The sequence below is a fragment of the Mustela erminea genome, chromosome 20 (genome assembly GCF_009829155.1).
Source record: "Mustela erminea isolate mMusErm1 chromosome 20, mMusErm1.Pri, whole genome shotgun sequence".
Lineage (NCBI taxonomy): Eukaryota > Metazoa > Chordata > Mammalia > Carnivora > Mustelidae > Mustela > Mustela erminea.
In genome coordinates this window covers 8,590,477-8,609,145 of record NC_045633.1, presented here as the reverse complement: position 1 = coordinate 8,609,145, position 18,669 = coordinate 8,590,477, and the positions used below count along the sequence as shown (strand labels likewise).

The 18,669-nt window shown below is 38.5% G+C and overlaps 1 protein-coding gene across 1 annotated transcript in view; it reads left to right on the top strand.

The window, feature by feature from the left end:
- Nucleotides 1-18,669, top strand: part of ACSM1 (acyl-CoA synthetase medium chain family member 1) — a 54,882-nt gene that overhangs the window by 10,112 nt on the left and 26,101 nt on the right. The window contains exons 3-5 of the mRNA XM_032327483.1: nucleotides 13,475-13,685; nucleotides 15,947-16,154; nucleotides 17,787-17,927. Of these exons, the coding sequence (XP_032183374.1) occupies nucleotides 13,475-13,685; nucleotides 15,947-16,154; nucleotides 17,787-17,927 (560 nt within the window). The remainder of the gene's footprint in view (nucleotides 1-13,474; nucleotides 13,686-15,946; nucleotides 16,155-17,786; nucleotides 17,928-18,669) is intronic.

Below are 18,669 nucleotides of genomic sequence, written 5' to 3'. Positions count from 1 at the left end.
GATCCTTTACCTCTTCGGTTAGGTTTATTCCCAGGCATCTTATGGCTCTTGGTGCTATAGTAAGTGGAATCAATTCTCTAACCTCCATTTTTGTATTTTCCTTGTTAGTTTATGAGAAAGCAACTGATTTCTGTGCATTTATTTTGTATTCTGCCACATTACTGAATTGCTTTATGAGTTCTATTAGTTTGGGGGTGGAGCCTTTTGGATTTTCCATATAAATTATCGTGTCATCTGTGAAGAGAGAGAATTTGACTTCTTCATTGTCAATTTGAATACCTTCTATTTCTCTTTGGTGTCTGATTGCTGTTGCTAGGACTTCTAACACTATTGTGGGACAGGAGTGGTGAGAGTGGCCATCCTTGTCAGGTTCCTGATCTCAAAGGGAAGGCTGTCAGCTTTTTCCCATTGAGGATGATATTTGCCGTGGGTTTTTCATAGGTAGATTTTATGAAGTTCAGGAATGTTCCCTCTATCCCTATACTTTGAAGTGTTTTAATCAGGAATGGATGCTGTATCTTGTCAAATGCTTTTTCTGCATCAATTGAGAGGACCATGTAGTTCTTCTCTCTTTTCTTATTGATTTGTTCCATCACATTGATTGATTTGTGAATGTTGAACCAACCTTGCCACCCATGAATAAATCCCACCTGGTCATGGTGGATAATCTTTTTAATGCACTATTGGATCTTATTAGCTAGTATCTTCTTGAGAATCTTAGCATCCATATTCATCAGGGATATTGGTCTAAAATTCTCCTTTTTGGTGGGGTGTTTGCCTGGTTTGGGGATCAGGGCAATGCTGGCTTCATAAAAAGAGTCTGAAAGTTTTCCTTCTGCTTCAATTTTTTGAAACAGCTTCGGGAGAATAGGTATTATTTTTTTTCTTTGAAAGTTTGGTAGAATTCCCCAGGGAATCTGTCAGATCCTGGGCTCTTGTTTTTTGGGAGGTTTTTGATCACTGCTTCAATCCATTCCTAGATATTGGTCTATTCAGGTTGTCACTTTCTTCCTGATTCAGTTTTGGAAGTTTATAGGTTCCAGGAATGCATCCATTTCATCTAGGTTGCTTAACTTACTGACATATAACTGTTGGTAATAATTTCTGATGATTGTTTCTACTTCCTTGGTGTGATCTCTCCCTTTTCATTCATAATTTTATTAATTTGGGTCTTATCTCTTTTCTTTTGTATTAGTTTAGCCAGTGGTTTATCGATCTTATTGATTCTTTCAAAAAACCAGCTTCTAGTTTCATTGATGTGTTCTACTGTATCTCTAGTTTCTATCCCATTGATCTCTGCTCTAATCTTGATTATTTCCCTTCTTGTGTGTGGGGTTGGCTTAACTTTTGTTGATTCTCCAGTTCTTTAAGGTTTAAAGACAGATGGTATATTCTGGATTTTTCAGTTTTTTTGAGGGAGGCTTGGATGGCTCTGTATTTCCCCCTTAGGACTGCCTTTGCTGTGTCCCATAGGTTTTGGACTGAAGTGTCTTCATTCTCATTGGTTTCCATGAATTGCTGAAGTTCTTCTTTGATTTCCTGGTTGATCCAAGCATTCTTAAGCAAGGTGGTCTTTATCTTCCAGGTGTTTTAATTCCTTCCAAACTTTTTCTTGTGGTTGGGTTCCAGTTTCAAAGCATTGTGATCTGAGAATATGTAGGGAATAATCTCAGTCTTTTGGTATCAGTTGAGTCCTGATTTGTGACCCAGTATGTGGTCTATTCTGGAGAAAGTTCCATGTGCACTCGAAAAGAATGAGTATTCTGTTGGTTTAGGGTGGAATGTTCTGTTTATATCTATGAGATATAAAGTCCAAAGTATCATTCAATGCTCTTGTTTCTTTATTGATTTTCTGCTTGGATGATCTGTCTATTGTTGAGAGTAGTGTGTTAAGATCCCCCACTATTAGTGTATTCATATCAATATGACTCTAGATTAACAGTTGTCTTATGTAGTTGGCTACTCCCATATTGAAGGCATAAATATTTACCATTGTTAGATCATCTTGGTGGATAGATCTTTAAAAAATGATGTAGTATCCTTCTGTATCTCTGACTAAAGTCTTTAGTTTAAAATATAATTTATCTGATATGAGAATCACTACCCCAGCCTTCTTTTGAGGCCCATTGGCATGAAAGATGCTTCTCCATCCCTTCACTTTCAGTCTGGATGTATCCTTCAGTTCAAAATGGGTCTCTTATAGACAACAAATGGATGGGTCCTGTCGTTTTATCCAATCTGCAACCCTGCACCGTTTTATGGGAGTGTTTAGGCCATTCACATTGAGAGTGATTATTGAGAGATATGTTTTTATTGACATCATGTTTCCTGTGAAGTCATTGTTTCTATAGATTGTCTCCATATATTTCTGTTCAGTGACACTCTTGGGTTCTTTCTTCTTTTATAGAACCCCGCTTAATATTTCTTGCAGTGCCGGCTTGGTGCTCACATACTCTTTTAAGCCTTGCCAGTCTTGGAAGCTCTTTATCTCGCCATCCATTTTGAATGTCAGTCTTGCTGGATAAAGTATTCTTGGCTGCATATTCTTCTCATTTAGTGCCCTGAATACGTCTTGCCAGCCCTTTCTGGCTTGCCAGGTTTCTGTGGACAGGTCTGACGTTATTCTGACGGGCTTTCCTATGTATGTAAGGAATTTCTTCACCCTAGCTGCTTTCAAGAGCTCCTGTCTACAATTATGATTCATCATTTTCATAATCAGGTGTCTCAAGGTCTTTCTAGATTCTATGATCTTCAGGGGAGACTTTTCTGCCTCTAGGACACGAAGGCTGGTTCCATTCCCCAAACTGGGAAAAATTTCATAGAGAATTTGTTCAACTATATCTTCTAGTCTTCTTTCTTTTTCCTCCCCCTCAGGGATTCCAATAATTCTGACGTTGGAACGTTTCATGGCATCATTTATTTCCCTAATTCTGTTTTCATGGCTCCTAAGTTGTTTGTCCCAGGCCTCCTCCTGATCCTTTTTCTCTATCAGTTTGTGCTCTAGATCACTAATTCTATCTTGTGCCTCAGTTACCCTAGCTGCTAGAGAATTTAAATTAGATTGGAACTCATTGAGAGCATTGCTAACATCTTCCCTGGTGGCTTTCACTTCTGCCCTAATCAATTCCATTTTGTCATCAAAGGCTTTCTCCAACCTAGCCATTGCCTGGATAACTGTTAGCCTGAATTCCCTTCTCCACATACTGTTTATGTCCATATCCAATAGCTCTGATGGAGAGGGCACAGTCTCTGAATTTTTCCTTTGTTGGGCATTCCTCCTCCTAGTCATTTTGGTGAGAGATGGCTGAACTGATGTGTAGCTGAATGTATCAACCGTGATCCAGGCAAAGTGCACCCTGGAACACTTCTGAGCAATCGAGAGTCCCTACTAAAAAGAAAGAAAAAGAAAAAAAGAGAGACAGAGAGAGACAGGAGGAAAAAAAAGGATAAAAGAGAAGGCCCAGCCCAAATGGGCCCCAAAGGTATACTTTATGAAGTATACAAATAAAAACAGACAAAAAGACTGAAAAGTAGATGACAAGAGAAAAAATAAATAAATAAATAAAGAACCCCATCAAAATGAACCCCAAATATAAGATTTATATACTACCAGAACAAAACAAATACACAAACACTGACAGAAGAAAAAGATGGGAAAGTGGTTATAAATTCTCAGTGTGGGCAAGGAAGGTTATTTTGATTCTTCCTGAATGTATCTTGATATCTTTGTGAAAGGACTCAACTTTCCTGAGATAAAGAGGGTTTAAAACTGGTTTACCTATAGGGGTAGCATTGATTGGGGAAAGGGGATTACCTTGAAGCTTATCTCTATATGAATATTAAATAAAATAAAATAAAATAAAATAAAATAAAATAAAAATAGAAAAGCAAAAGAAAAACATGGGTATATGTATCACAAAAGTTCAAGTTAAAAGGTTATTATCGGGGGCACCTGGGTGGCTCAGTGGGTTAGGCCGCTGCCTTCAGCTTGGGTCATGATCTCAGGGTCCTGGGATCGAGTCTCGCATTGGGCTCTCTGCTCAGCAGGGAGCCCGCTTCCCTCTCTCTCTCTCTGCCTGCCTCTCCATCTACTTGTGATTTCTCTCTGTCAAATAAATAAATAAAATCTTTAAAAAAAAAGTTATTATGGAATTTGGTGTACTGAACATCTCATTGTGATGGTAAATAGGTTAAAAAGTTATATTAAAAAATGAAAAGAACCAGAATAGTGAGAACGAATTAGAAATAAAAGTTGTATCTATGAAGTAGTGATGGTTGTCGTCTTGTTTTTTTTTGTTTGTTTGTTTGTTTGTTTGTTTTGGTTTTTTTGGGGGGGGTACTGGCTTTCTGGGGTAGGGGCCTGCCACGTGGTTTTTGAGGTAGTGTTGCTAGAGTTAAGTCCTCCTGCCTCTATCAAGGGGCTGGGCTCTGAGGAAACCGGTTTTTCAGGCTTTTGTTCTGTGGAAGTTTTTTGTTTGTTCATTTGTTTTCTCTCCTCTTGGCTGCTTTTGGCGGTTTTTGGAGGTTTAGAGGAAAGCAAACTGCACCCAGACCTCCCTCTCTGAGAGAAGCCTCAGTTTCTTCCCCTCTGGGTGCTCCAGAGTACATAAATTCCCCTCTGCTGCTGGCAGAGCACATCCCCAGTCGTGGTCTCTGGGGTCACAGAACTCCCGCTTGTGCCCAAAACCACAAGAAATACTAGCTGCGGCTGTCTGGGCAGGCCTAGACCGCCAGTGAGGTCCCAAGCAGAGAGAGCGCACTGAGATTTTCATGCTGGCCCGGGCTGGGAGTGCTCAGACTCACCTGCACGCACCTCTCTCAAGAGAGGGTGTAGGGCCTGACTCGGACTCTGGTGGTGTGGCGCATGTGTGGAGAGTGCAAAAGGCTGTGGTTCTGCCAGCTGGTGAGGCTCCCTCACCTTTACTGGCACCACCACCCAGATGCTCTCCAGGCATGCCGGCGGCTCAGAGACCAAGACCTGGCTTCTTTGCTGCACTTTCTCTGGCTCAGCACCAGTGGTGTCTGTCCTGGGTTGGTAGCCCTTGTCCCTAACGGCCTGATTCCCACAATTTCCCCCTACAATCCTTTGCTCTTTTTGAGTGCTTTCAACCAGACTCCAAATTAATGCTGGTCCCCAATTACAAGGCACTCTCGTATTGGGCTATTACTTTCCAATGGGTCGCTTCTGGTACCTCCCTCCCCCTTTTGTTTATCTTCTGATATCAGTCTGATCGACGTTCCCACTCCGCTTTACCTGCCCACTGGTGTCTTCCGTCCCCATAGAGATCCAGAAGTATATAATTCTAATCTCAGGCTGATTTCATGGGTGATCAGAGTTCTTTGGTAGGTAATTAGCTCCCTTTAGGGGACCGGTTGAAACGGCGCCTCCTCCTACTTCTCTGCCATCTTGTCTCCCTCACACCAAAAGTTTTAGACATGAAGTCTGGAGTTTTCATTGTAGGAAGGCTTTTAATAATGGATTTAACTTAATAGATATAAGGTTATTAAGATTTTGATTCTATCAGTTTTGGCGAGTTGAATTTTTTTTTTTTTAGCAGCAATTTGTTCATTTCATCCAAGTTGTCAGATTTATTGGCATAAAATTATTAATAGATTCTCTTGTTTCTATTTTAATGTCTGTAAGAACTGTAATTTCAGGGGTGCCTGGGTGGCTCAGTTAAAAGTCTGCCTTTGGCTCAAGTCATGATCCCAGGGTCCTAGGATCGAGTCCCACATGGGGCTCCTTGCTCAATGGGGAGACTGCTTCTCCCTCTGCTTGTGTCCCCTACCTCTCTCTCTCTCCCCCTTTCTCTCTGACAAATAAATAAAATCTTTAAAAAAAAGTGAATTGTGGGGTGCTTGGGTGGCTCAGTGGGTTAAAGCCTCTGCCTTCGGCTCAGGTTATGATGCCAGGGTTCTGGGAGTGAGCCCTGCATTGGGCTCTCTGCTCAGAAGGGAGCCTGCTTCCTCCTCTCTCTCTCTGCCTGCCTCTCAGCCTACTTGTGATCTCTGTCTGTCAAATAAATAAATAAAATCTTTAAAAAAAAGAATTGTAATTGCATACACTTCTTCATTCCTAATATTGTTTAATATCTTTATTCTCTTTTTTTCCCTTGAAAAGTCTTCCAAAGAGTTTATCAATTTTATTTACCTTTTGAAAACCAGCTTTGGCTTCACTGATATTCTCAGTTGTGTTGGTTTCCATTCCACTGGCGCACACTTTCCCTTCCTCCAACTTTCCTTTGATTTGATTTCCTTTGATTTCTTTTTTTAGCTTCTTGATATGGAAGCTTTTGGGCCTGCCTTCTTTTATAATGTATGCATTTAAAAATATAAATTTCCCACTAAGTATTCCTTTTAGGTACATTGTAAAAATTTTGATATGTCGTATCTTATTAACATTCTGTTGAAAAAATTTTCTATTTGCCTTATGACCCTTCTCTGATTGATAGATTATATAGAAGCATATTAGTTAGTTTCCACATACTTGGGTGATGGGTCTCTCGTTGCCTTGTTGTTAATGATTTCTAGCTTAATTCCACTGGGGTCAGAAAACATACCCTATTTTAAAATTTTGAGATTTTTTTGAGGTTGGTAAATGTTCCATATGAAATGAAAAAGATTGTACATTATATCATTAGGCAAAATGTTCTATCTATGTCAATTAGGATATAAATTTTATTAGTCTATCATATCCCATCATTAATTTATGAAAACATTGAATTTCAACTTATATTTCATTGTAAATAAGACTGAGGCTATTTTTCTTTTCTGTTTTTGTGTGTGTGTGTGTGTGTGTGTGTGTGTGTGGAGGCCATAAGCTCTTACCCTTTTTTTTTTTTTAAGATTTTATTTATTTATTTGAGAGAGACAAGAACATGAGCATGGGGGAGAGGCAGAGAGAGAGGGAGAAGCGGACTCCCTGCTGAACAGGAAGCCTGACGTGGGACTCCATCCCAAGACCCTGAGATCACCACCGGAACTGAAGGCAGACACTTAGCAACCCAGGCGCCTCTCTCATGTGTTTTGATATTCAGAAAGAATCATTTCATTTTGAATACTTAAAGTAATTGATCTACCTTTCTAACTTTCCTTCTTCAAAGAATATTTTAGTTTGAGTAGCTCTGTAGGCTTTTATTTATTTACATCAACTATGTTGTTGTATAATTTGCATAGAATGAAATGCATACATTTTCAATGTAAACCTGGAGTTTTAGAACATTTCTGTCACCCCAGAAGTTTCCTTTTGTTCTTTCCTGGTCAGTCCCTACCCACCCAACTCTGAGCCTATACTGTTCTGCTGATACTGGAGATTATATTTCTCTTTCCTAAGGTCTCAAAGAAATAGAATAATACACGATGCACCCTTTTCTGTCTGATTTCTTTGATTGAGCATTATTGTTTCTATTGTCCCTGCTGCCTTGTGCATTGGTTGTTCATCCTTTTTATTGCTAAGTTAAATACTAAGCATTTTATCTTTTGGAACTACATCACAATTTCCTTTGGCTTCAAACATTACCACATAAAAATTTAAATTTCAACTCCAAGTTTAGAAGGTGTTTCTATCTTCTGGGAAAAGAACTTTATCTGAATTTCACATTATCAGATTAATCCTCAACACAAAAATCCATCAATGCTTAAGCAATACCTCCTTCAAGTTGTGAGAGTTAGGGTCTAAAATACTGCCTGAGTTCTGAGCAACAAATGTTTTCTATCTTGATAAGAAGCTTTATCATTATTTTTAAAACTCCTACAGTAACATTACTTATTCTGCTTCCCTTATATAAGCAGTGCTTAACATAACTAGTCACTACACTTCCTTAATGTTCTGTAATCAGTTGCGGGAGGATTGTGTCATAACACTATTTTTTCATAAATATGAATACTTATACATGACTATACATATATATTAATCTTATCTTATCCCAGTGAGGGAATAATATATATAATCGTATCTTATATAATATATTAAATTATTAAGTTATATTTAGTATATAATTATATTAAATTACTATAATGTAATATAATGATATATATGTCTTATCTTATATAATATATATAATCTTATCTTATTCCTTTACTTTTTGGTTCCAATCATACGGGGCAAATGTGGTGGGATCAGGCTTGCACATATGTGGGAAAAAATTGCTGGAAGAATATACACCAGATAATTATCAGTGTTGACCTTCAGGTAGCGAAAATGTGATGAGATATTTGAGGACGTTTTTCTATTTATAACAGATTTTTCTGTTCATAAGATTCTGTACTGCCTGAACTTTTACTCTGAACATGCTTTGGAAATTAATTTTAAAAAATCTTTTAAAAAGAATGCTTGTTAGAGAAAGCTTAGGGAAAAGAAGAAAGCTTACATAAACAACAAAATGAAAGTTGGCTATAAATATTTAAAACCAGGGTGCCTGTGTAGCTCAGTTGGTTAATTGTCTACCTTCAACTCAGGTCATGATCTCAGGTTCCTGGGATTGAGTCCCACATCAGGCTCTCTGCTCAGTGGGAGTCTGTATCTCCCTCTCATTCTCGCTCTGTGTTCTCTCTCTCTCAAATAAATAAAATATTTCAAAAATATTTAATACCATGCACATAAGTTTGTATATGTATGTCTTCTTCACCATTATATTCTTTGGTCTAAGAGCAGTGCTTAACAGATAATGGGAATTTAATAAATATATATTGAATGAATGAATGGATACTACTGTATACATTTGGATTATAATGTAAATACAGTTTTGCTCTTTAAGATTAATATTGTATTGTGAAATTTTTATTCCAAAATAATTTCTGGAAGTCTTGGGATGGTTTTATCATATTCCATCATATAGAAATAATGGTTTTGTAGATGCCAAATAGTTGGATCCTGTTTTCTTTTTTTAAATCCATTCTGCCAATTTAAGTCATTTGATTGGGAATTTAATGCACTTACATTTAAAATAATTACTGATGAGGAAGGACTTACTATTGTAAGTCATAGCTATCATAGCTTTTGGTCTCTTATTTCCTCTCTTACTGTCTTTCTTTGTCTTTAGTAGTTATTTTATAGTGATATGTTTTGATTCCCTTCTCATTTCCCTTTGTGTATATTCTGTAGGAAATTTCATATAACATCTTAAAGTTATAACAATCCATTTTAAACTAATAGCAACTTCATTTGCATACAAAACCCCTAATCTTTTCTGGCTCCCTCTTTCCTCCCCATGTTATGTTACCGATGTCACAAATTATGTGTTTCTATATTGTACACTTGTTAACATAGAATTATAATTCATTTTTAGGCTTTTATCTTTTAAATACTGCATAAGAATAAGAGCTGAAGTCCCAAACTAAAATTACAGTGATACTGGTTTTTATATTTGTCCATATTTTTATATTTGTTCAGGTATTTATTATTTATATTTTTGTATTCAAGCTACTCTGTAACATCCCTTTATTTCAACTTGAACTCCTTTTAGCATTTCTTTTTTTCTTAAGATTTTATTTATTTGAGAAAGAGAGAGAGAGAGCGCACATGAGTGGGGGGAGGGGCAGAGAAAGAGGGACAAGTAGACTCCTTGCTGACTGTGGAGCCCAATGCAGGCTGATCCCAGAACACTGAGATCATGACCCGAGCCAAAGTCAGACACTTAACCAACTGAGCCACCCAAGTGCTCCTTTTAACATTTCTTATAGAGAATGAATTTATAGACCCTCAATTTTTTTTAATGAATTCCCTCAATTTTTGTTTATCCGAGACTGGCCTAATTTTTCCCTCGTTTTTGAAGGACAATTTTGCTGAATATAGAATTTCTTGATTGACAGGTTTTCCCCCATCATTTTAAATATACAATTGCACTGTCTTCTGGTCTGTTACCCACTAATAATCTTATCAAGGATTTATATGTGATGGGTCACTTTTCTCTTGTTCTTTGAAGAGTCTGTCTTTGGCTTTTGTAGTTTGATTACAGTGTGTCTTTGTGTGGGTCTCTTTGGACTTTCTTATTTGGAATTCATTGAGCCTTTTGTATTTGTATATCCATATACTGAATGAATGAGTGAATTAATGAATGGATGGATGAATGAGTACTACTGCATAAATTAGTGTTTTTTAAAAAAAAGTTATTGTGTTATGTTAGTCACCTTACACTACATCATTATTTTTTGACATAGTGTTCCAAGATTCATTGTTTACATGTAACACCCAGTGCTCTATGCAATACATGCCTTTCTTAATACTCATCACAGGGCCAACCCTAGCCCCCTCCCCTCTAAAACCCTTACTTTGTTTCTCAGAGTCCACAGTCTCTCATTGTTTGTCTCTCCCTCCAATTCCCTCCCTTCACTTTTCCCTTCCTTCTCCTAATGTCCTCCATGTTATTCCTTATATTCCACAAGTAAGTGAAACCATATGATAATTGACTCTCTCTGCTTGACTTATTTCTGTCAGCATAATCTCCTCCAGTCCCAACCATGCTGATGAAAAGTTGAGTATTCATCCTTTCTAATGGCTGAGTAATATTCCATTGTATATATGGACCACATCTTCTTTATCCATTTGTCTGTTGAAGGTCACCTCAGCTCTTTCCATAGTTTGATGATTGTGGACATTGCAGCTATGAACATTGGGGTACATATGACCTTTCTTTTCACTACACATGTATCTTTGGGGGTAAATACCCAGTAGTGCAATTGCCAGGTCAGAGGGTAGCTCTATTTTTAATATTTTAAGGAATCTCTACACTGTTTTCCAAAGTGGCTGCACCAACTTGCATTCCCACCAAATACTTAGAAAGGTTCCCTTTTCTCCACATCCTCTTGAACATATGTTCTTTCCTGCCTTGTGAATTTTGGCCATTCTAACTGGTGTAAGGTGGTTTCTCAATATGGTTTGGATTTGAATTTCCCTGATGGCTAGTTATTTTCCTGATTCCCTGATTGTTGCTAGTTATTTTTATGTCTTCCTTGGAGAAGTGTCTATTCATGTCTTCTGCCCGTTTTTTTGACATGATTATATGTTTTCTAGATGTTGAGTTTGAGAAGTTCTTTATAGATCTTGGGTATCAGCCCTTTGCCTGTACTGTCATTTGCAAATATCTTCTCCCATTCTTTGGGTTGCTTCTTTGTTTTTTTTAGCTGTTTCCTCTGCTCTGCAGAAGGTTTTTATCTTGATGAAGTTCCAAAAGTTTATTTTTGCATTTTTTCCCTTGCCTTTGGAGACATGTCTTGAAAGAAGTTTCTGTGGCCTATGTCAAAGAGGTTACTGTCTATGCTCTCCTCTAGGATTTTGATGGATTCCTGTCTCACATTGAGTTCTTTCATCCATATTGAGTTTTCATACCATTTGGTGTAAGTGAATGATTGAATTCCGTTCTTCTATACATAGCTGTCTAATATTCCCAGCACCATATATTGAAGAGACTGTCTTTTTCTCACTGGATATTTTTTCCTGTTTTGTAGAAGTAAATTTGTGTTTAATGCAAATATGGTTTTGCTTTTCCTCAGCCATTATTTCTTCAAATAAGCTCATCACTCCTTTTTCTCTCTTCTTCTTCTTCTTCTTCTAGGACTCCCATATGTATATATTGCTCTGATTGTTTGTATACTATGTCCTTTGGATTCTATTCACTTTTCTTCATTATTTTTATCCCTTTGCCCCTCAGACTCCATAATTTAAAATGACTTATGTTCAAGTTCACTGATTCTTTCTTCTGTCTGACTGAGTCTGTTGTTGAACCCCCCTGGTAAAGTTTTCAGTTCAGTTAATGTATTTTCAAATCTAGAATTTCTGATTGGTTCTCATTTTGTTCATATATATTTTTTTCTGGTTTGCTTTAGTTCTTTGTCTATTTTCCTTTAGCTTTTCCAACATGTTTAAGGCAATCATTTTATTTTTTTAAAGATTTTTATTTATTTAATTGACATAGATCATAAGTAGCAGAGAGGCAGACAGAGAGAGAGGAGGAAGTAGGCTCCCTGCCGAGCAAAGAGCCCTGTGTGGGGCTCGATCCCAGGACCCTGGGATCATGACCTGAGCCAAAGGCAGAGGCTTTAACCCACTGAGCCACCCAGGCACCCCTAGCACAATCATTTTAAAGTTTCTGTCTAATAACTGAGACTTATGTCTCTTTAGAGTCAGCTTCTGGAGCTTTTTTTTTTTTTTCCTTCAAATGGGCAACATGGCCTTGTGATCTGTTCTTGAAAATTGGATTATTTGGAAAAAGCAACCAGCCTCTGTTTTTGTAGCTGGTTCCTTGTAGAGAATTGCCTTCAGTAATCTAATCATATGAAAATGTAAGGTCTCAAGCATGTGTCTTTTCTAGGCCTATCATGCATGTGCTTTTTTTTTTTTTATTCTCAATTTTGCCAAATAACATTGTTGCTTTTTCATGTTTTAATTTCCTTCAGACTCTCATACCTGCTTCTTCGTGGGGCCCTAGAAGTTTTATTGCCTTCATCTGTCTTTATTTCCCACCTCCTGCCCTCCCCAACCCCAAGTGGCCAGTCTGCAGTTTTCACTCATTGTGGCATCTGCCACTGTTTTCCACACCTCCAACCTGATATTCAAACTACGTCGCCGTTCGTATCTGAGCTCCAAGTTGAGTGAGGCAGAAACTAGTCCTGACAACCCAGAATACTGAGAAAAATTCTAGTCTTTTTTTCTGTCCCAAGGGAGGGGTTGGGAATTAGGTGGCTTCCTCCTAACCATATTTCACAACACCAGAGAGGGGATGAGGCAAAGGTAAGCAAAAATAACATAATGTTTCTTACCATTTTCATTGTGAATTTCTGTTGTTTGGACATTTGTTGGTTGCTGCATATCTTTGACTGTTTCTAGAGTTCCTACAAAGCTATGTTAGTCTGTTGGTTACTTGATGTTTCTGTGAGGGGAAAAGGGTTACCTGGGTGCTTCCAGGTTTGCCTTCTTGCTTATTTCACCTCTAGAAGTAACTTTTAATTTTAATTTTTTAATTTTAAAAATAAATTCTGCCAAATATTCATTAATTAAATTAGTCTCCTGTTCTGTTGTGATAATAATGATAGTAATTTTATGAGCACTTACTATGTGCCAGGCACTGTCATATACACTTTACCTCTTTAAATAACTAATTTAAACTTTACTACCTTCTAGGAAGTATTGTACCCATTTCATAGATGATAATACTGAGGCACAGAGGAGAACCTACTGTCCATATGTAACTAAGACAGACACATGGGGGAATGAAATTTTAAGGTTTTAACAGGTGACGTGAAGGCTATTCATGGTTTTATGTGACTCGAGAGGAGGTGGAGACAGTAGACCAGAAGAAGCTGGTTGGATCACACCCTATACCCAACTTTTCATCATTCTATAAATTCTTTAACATTGGATCTCAGTCCTTGAGCAACCTTTTCACTTTAATGTGTCTATGGTAATAGATTGGCCAAATGAGTTCCTTTAAAGTTCCTTTAAAGTAGGAAGTAACACATGGTGTATGATCTTTACCAGGAGGGCAAGAGAGGTCCAAACCCAGCCCTGTGGTGGGTGAATAACAAAGGGGATGAACTGAAGTGGAGTTTCCGCGAGTTGACAGACTTAACCCGCCGTACAGCCAATGTCTTCACCCAGATCTGTGGCCTGCAGCAGGGAGACCATTTGGCCGTGGTCCTGCCTCGAGTGCCTGAGTGGTGGCTGGTGGCCATAGGCTGCATGCGAACAGGTCAGTGACCCAAAGAGACACCAACAGACTTTAGATCTGGCCCAGAGCCAACTGGTCCTGAAATATTAATATTCCCCTATCTTTTTTCATATTCTGCATAGACTTTTTCTTTCTCAAACTCCCTCAAATATTTTTTTTCCTCCTTCTCACTCACTGTCTCTCTCATACTTACACACCCTCAAATACAGTGTCATAACTCTTTAGGTCATCCATGCACACACTTTCCCCTGCACAATCTCATTTTTTGGTTTTAAAGATCTATCAGGTAATGAGCACTGGGTGTTATATAAGACTGACAAATCACTGAATTCTACCTCTGTAACTAATAATACACTATATGTCAATTAACTGAATTTAAATTTAAAGAAAAAAGAAAAAAGAAAAAGAAAAGATTCATCAGTTCTTAACATTTTGCACTCCTCCTACACTGAGTCATTTAAGTATCAGTTGCAGACATTGTGACAATCATAAACACCAGATAAACACCCATAAGCAAGCACTGGAGTATTCATCTGCTATGATCCGAGACATTCTCCACACCTCAGTACAGCAGAGTTATCACACAAGACTCTAACACTGATACATCCATAGCCGAAATTCTTTTATAGTCCCAATAGTGTCTTCTGTAGTAATTTTTTTTGGTTTGAATCCAAAATCCAATAGAGGATCATGCATCGCATTCAGTTGTCACATCTCAATATCCCTCAAGCTGGGCTTTTCTGTATGACCACATTTTGGAAATGTCTAAACCAGTTGTTTTTGGAAGGTCCCACAAAATTTGTGTTTCTGACTCTTTCCTCAGGACTACATTCAGTTAAACATTTTTACCAGGAGTACTACAAAGACAATTTGCCTATCTCAGTGCTTTACATAAGGGGATACATCAAGTTGGTTTGTCTTATCATCAGTGTTATTTACAAACACCTTTGCAAGGCATCTTTTCCCTTTATAATTAGTGGTCTATGTAAGTAATTAGTAATCTATGCTGTAATATTTATGAGACTGGTTGTCTGAATAACCTGTTCTCCAGTTGTCTTTATGTGAATAAAGTGTCTTTATGTTCTGCATTTGCCTTTCACCCTAGGATTTGAGAACCCATTAATGATTCTTGATTGAATTGAATATTATTATGGTCATTTTATAGAAGAATTTTTTACTTTATATTATTCTCCCTACATTTATTAGTTATCATTCTTTTGTGGAGATTTCCCTTTCCTTTTAATTGCCTATCTATTTGCCTATATAATTTAGAATTCATGTGGGACTCATGGATTCTCTTTTGATGTGCTTTATAATGCATGTTCATATATTCCCTCACCAGTAAAATACTGGATTAATCCATCCAAGTCATGTGGAATGAAGAATTAATAGCAATGGCAGAGAGAGTATAGAGAAGCCATGTCATCTGTAGACCTAAGAGATGGCCCATGGGAAGTCCAAGATATGAGCTGAGCCCTCTGGTATAAGCAGAAGTAAAGAGGGAGAGAAGCAAAGAAAGAGAATACTAAGGATGGGCAAGAGTCAGGAGAAGCCTGTGTGAAGAACAGCCATATTGAAATAGAGAATAGATTTGCAAGAGAGAAAAGTGGTGGGTGGGTAGTGTCTTCAGTGTTGGGTGGAGAGTATGTTGGTTTCCTGGAGAGAGGGTACAGGTGCTGGTGAAGGGAAGAAGAGTGGAGTGGGAAGAATCAGTGTTCTATGGAACCTGAAGTAGGAAGACTCAAGACAAGGCACCTGGTGGAGAGATTAGAACCCAACTCATGAAGGCATGAACTAATTGTTGGTGATAGAAGATGGAAGGGAAAGCAGGGACATTCAAAGGATAATGTAGTTAAATTTAGATATGCAGAGTGAGTGAGAGGAGATACAAGATGACACAAGGGACTGACAGAGGAGGAAATGAGAGAGGAAAAATCTAGATAGGGATGCAGCTAATTCTGATGTCAGGGATACTGTCCTACTTACATTCATAGTCCCAGATCCTATGTAAAGTAGGATCCACCTGTCTACTGGCTAGATCCATCTAGAGCAGAAGAGGTTAGGGCAGGCTTTTCAACTTTCAATGTGCATAGGAGTCCCTTGGAGATCTTATTAAAGTGAAGATTCTGATTCAGTAGGTTTGGGATGGGGCATGAGATTTTGTGTCTTAGGTGGTGTGGTTGGTGCTGGTCCATGGACTATACTTTGCTCAGCAAGACGCTGGTGGATTTCTATGCAGATAACCCAAGACTGAAACCCAAAATTTCCTTTATCATTCCCAGGAATAGTCTTCATGCCAGGAACCATGCAACTGACGAGCAAGGACCTTCTCTACCGATTACAAGTGTCTAAAGCCAAGGGCATCATCACCACAGATACCCTTGCCCCAGAGGTGGATTCTTTAGCTTCCAAGTGTCCTACTCTGAAAACAAAGCTCCTGGTGTCTGACCATAGCTGTCAAGGGTGGTTGGACTTACGATCATTAGTTAAGTGAGTTTCTGTTCTAATGAATGTGCTATCTAAGGAAGGACAGGAGAAGGCCATTCACTCCCAACCAGTAGGGGGAGACTCACCAGGTCTGATGGCCGAAACCTTCTCTTCCCAGTTATGCTATGGATTTGCTGTGTGACCCTGGACTGGTTCCTTCCCTCCCTTTTTAAAAAAATTAACATATAATATATTATTTATTTCATATAATAATATATTACTATATGTATATTAACATATGATGTATTATTTGTGCTTCATCAGTGAAGCACAATAGCACAATGCACAGTATTCACCATAGCACATACCCTCCCCAATCCTTCCCCTTTCTTGGATGCAATTGCTTTATCTGTAAAATAAGGATATTGAACTTCCATGCCTCTATCACTAAAGTATTAGCATCCCTGTGATGTATAAAGTCAGAGGGTTGTTGTGTTACATCTTCCCTGTAGGTAAGGAATCTGAAATATTATGTTTATATTAAAAATATATATATATATGAAGAGGTTGAGTGAAAGATTAAGGGATGAATTTTTAAGGGAAAGCTTGAGATTGCAAGAAAAATTGAGGCTATGGCTGTCAGGTAGCTAAAGGAGCAAACACTTTCCATTTTTTAGGGGTTGCATACCTTTAGGGACACCTTGCAGGAAAAGTTAGGGAAGTGTTTGAGGTAAGTAAGACCACTTCCGCTTCCAAAACTCTGATTCTGTAAACCTTCAGGCATTTTTTTGTGTCACCCACACACCATGCTGGGTTTGTTTTCTTGAAGTAACCCCTCAGTTTTTGAAGTCCTTTCCTTTGGCCTCAAAAGGCAAATATCACACTGAAGTCACATCTTACACTGGATTTTAAAGTCACACAATTAAATGAAAATGGTGTGAATAAATATTCTCTAAAATGCCCTTAAATTGCCAAAAGTCAATATGGTATCATATTGCACAAAGAGTCAGAGTGTCCTGGGATCATTTGCAGTTTCTCTGATCAAACACCATAGAGAACTTGCATTTATGAGCCCAAGAGACTCTCAGTCTAGGAGAAACCCCCAAGAATCAAGGCACACTGGGGCACCCTAGAGATTCTACTTTCCATCTCAAGCTTATGCCAGGGCGAATGTACATGGTTATGGGGTAAAAGTCCTATTAACTTGGTTCATATAAAAAACAAGCTTAGCAGTGTGACTAAGATCACAGTTTTGGGTGTATTTGAATCCTGGCTGGACCACTTGCTGGCTATAGGTCTTCAGGCAAGTTATGAAAACCTTTCTGAGCCCCAGTTTTCTAATCCACAGAATGGGCACAATTTGAACAGTACTTGCCTTTTAGGGTTGGTCTGAAGATTAAATGAGTTGTTATTTGTAAATCACTTAGAGCACTGCCTGGAAGGGCTGTTTCAGTGTTTGTTACATGCTAAACAATCCATTTTTGTTTCCCCTCTTTTTAAAATGAAGAAATGTCAGTCAGCTTACTCAACTCACTCTCAAACTCCATTTGGTTCCTAATACCAGGAGAACTGGTTTCCCCTCCAGTGTTAGATACCTTCATTTTTCTGACTCCAAGCCTCATATTGTTCCTTTTGCTTCTCTGGATGGAAAGAGTAAATATGACTTCTCCCCTTTTGTACTGAATCTCTTTGCAGATCAGCATCCCCAGATCATACCTGTATTAAGTCAAAGACCCTGGACCCAATGGCCATCTTCTTCACCAGTGGGACCACAGGCTTCCCCAAGATGGCAAAACACAGCCATGGATTTGCCTTGCGATCCTCTTTCCCTTCAAGGTAGGAAAGAAGTCATTGACTTATGAGCTGGGCCGCAGATCTGGGGTGGTGTGTGCATGTGTGGGCTGGGAAAAGAGCTCTAAGCAGAATTGACCTTATCCTGCTTCTCCCTTCTGTGCTCTTTGGTTCAGACTGATGAAAATCTGAGAGGTAAACATTGAGAATCCTAACTATTTGCTGACATAGGCCTCTGATAACAAAGGAGGCACATTATGTCCTGCCTAAGCACCTTGACAGGAGGTGTGTAGGAGAGCCAGTTTGTCTCTGTCAGTTAACTCAGGGTTTGGTAGGAAAATACAGAATGAACTCACAATGTCACCTGAACAACAGGTCCTTCCTTCTCCCCATTTATGGACAAATGAAACTTGAAATTACCCAGTTATGAGCTGTTAGGAAAAATAATACCTGGGACCAAGCCACATCATGACCCTGTCCCTGTTCTAGAATAGTCATAGAGGCTGAAGCTGTAGCCTTGGGTTAATCATTTAATCAATTTATTTTTTGTTAAGATTATTTATTTATTTATTTAACAGAGAGAGGGAACACAAGCAGGGGAAGTGGGAGGGGGAGAAGCAGGCCTCCTGCTGAGCAGGGAGCCAGATGCCAGACACTAGGATCCTGACCCAAGTCGAAGGCATACCCTTAATGACTGAGCCACCCAGGCAGCCCCATTTAATCAATTTTTAAACAGCCTCTTCTTCTTTCCGCCCTTTCTCTAGCTAATAATATTCAGACCAGAACA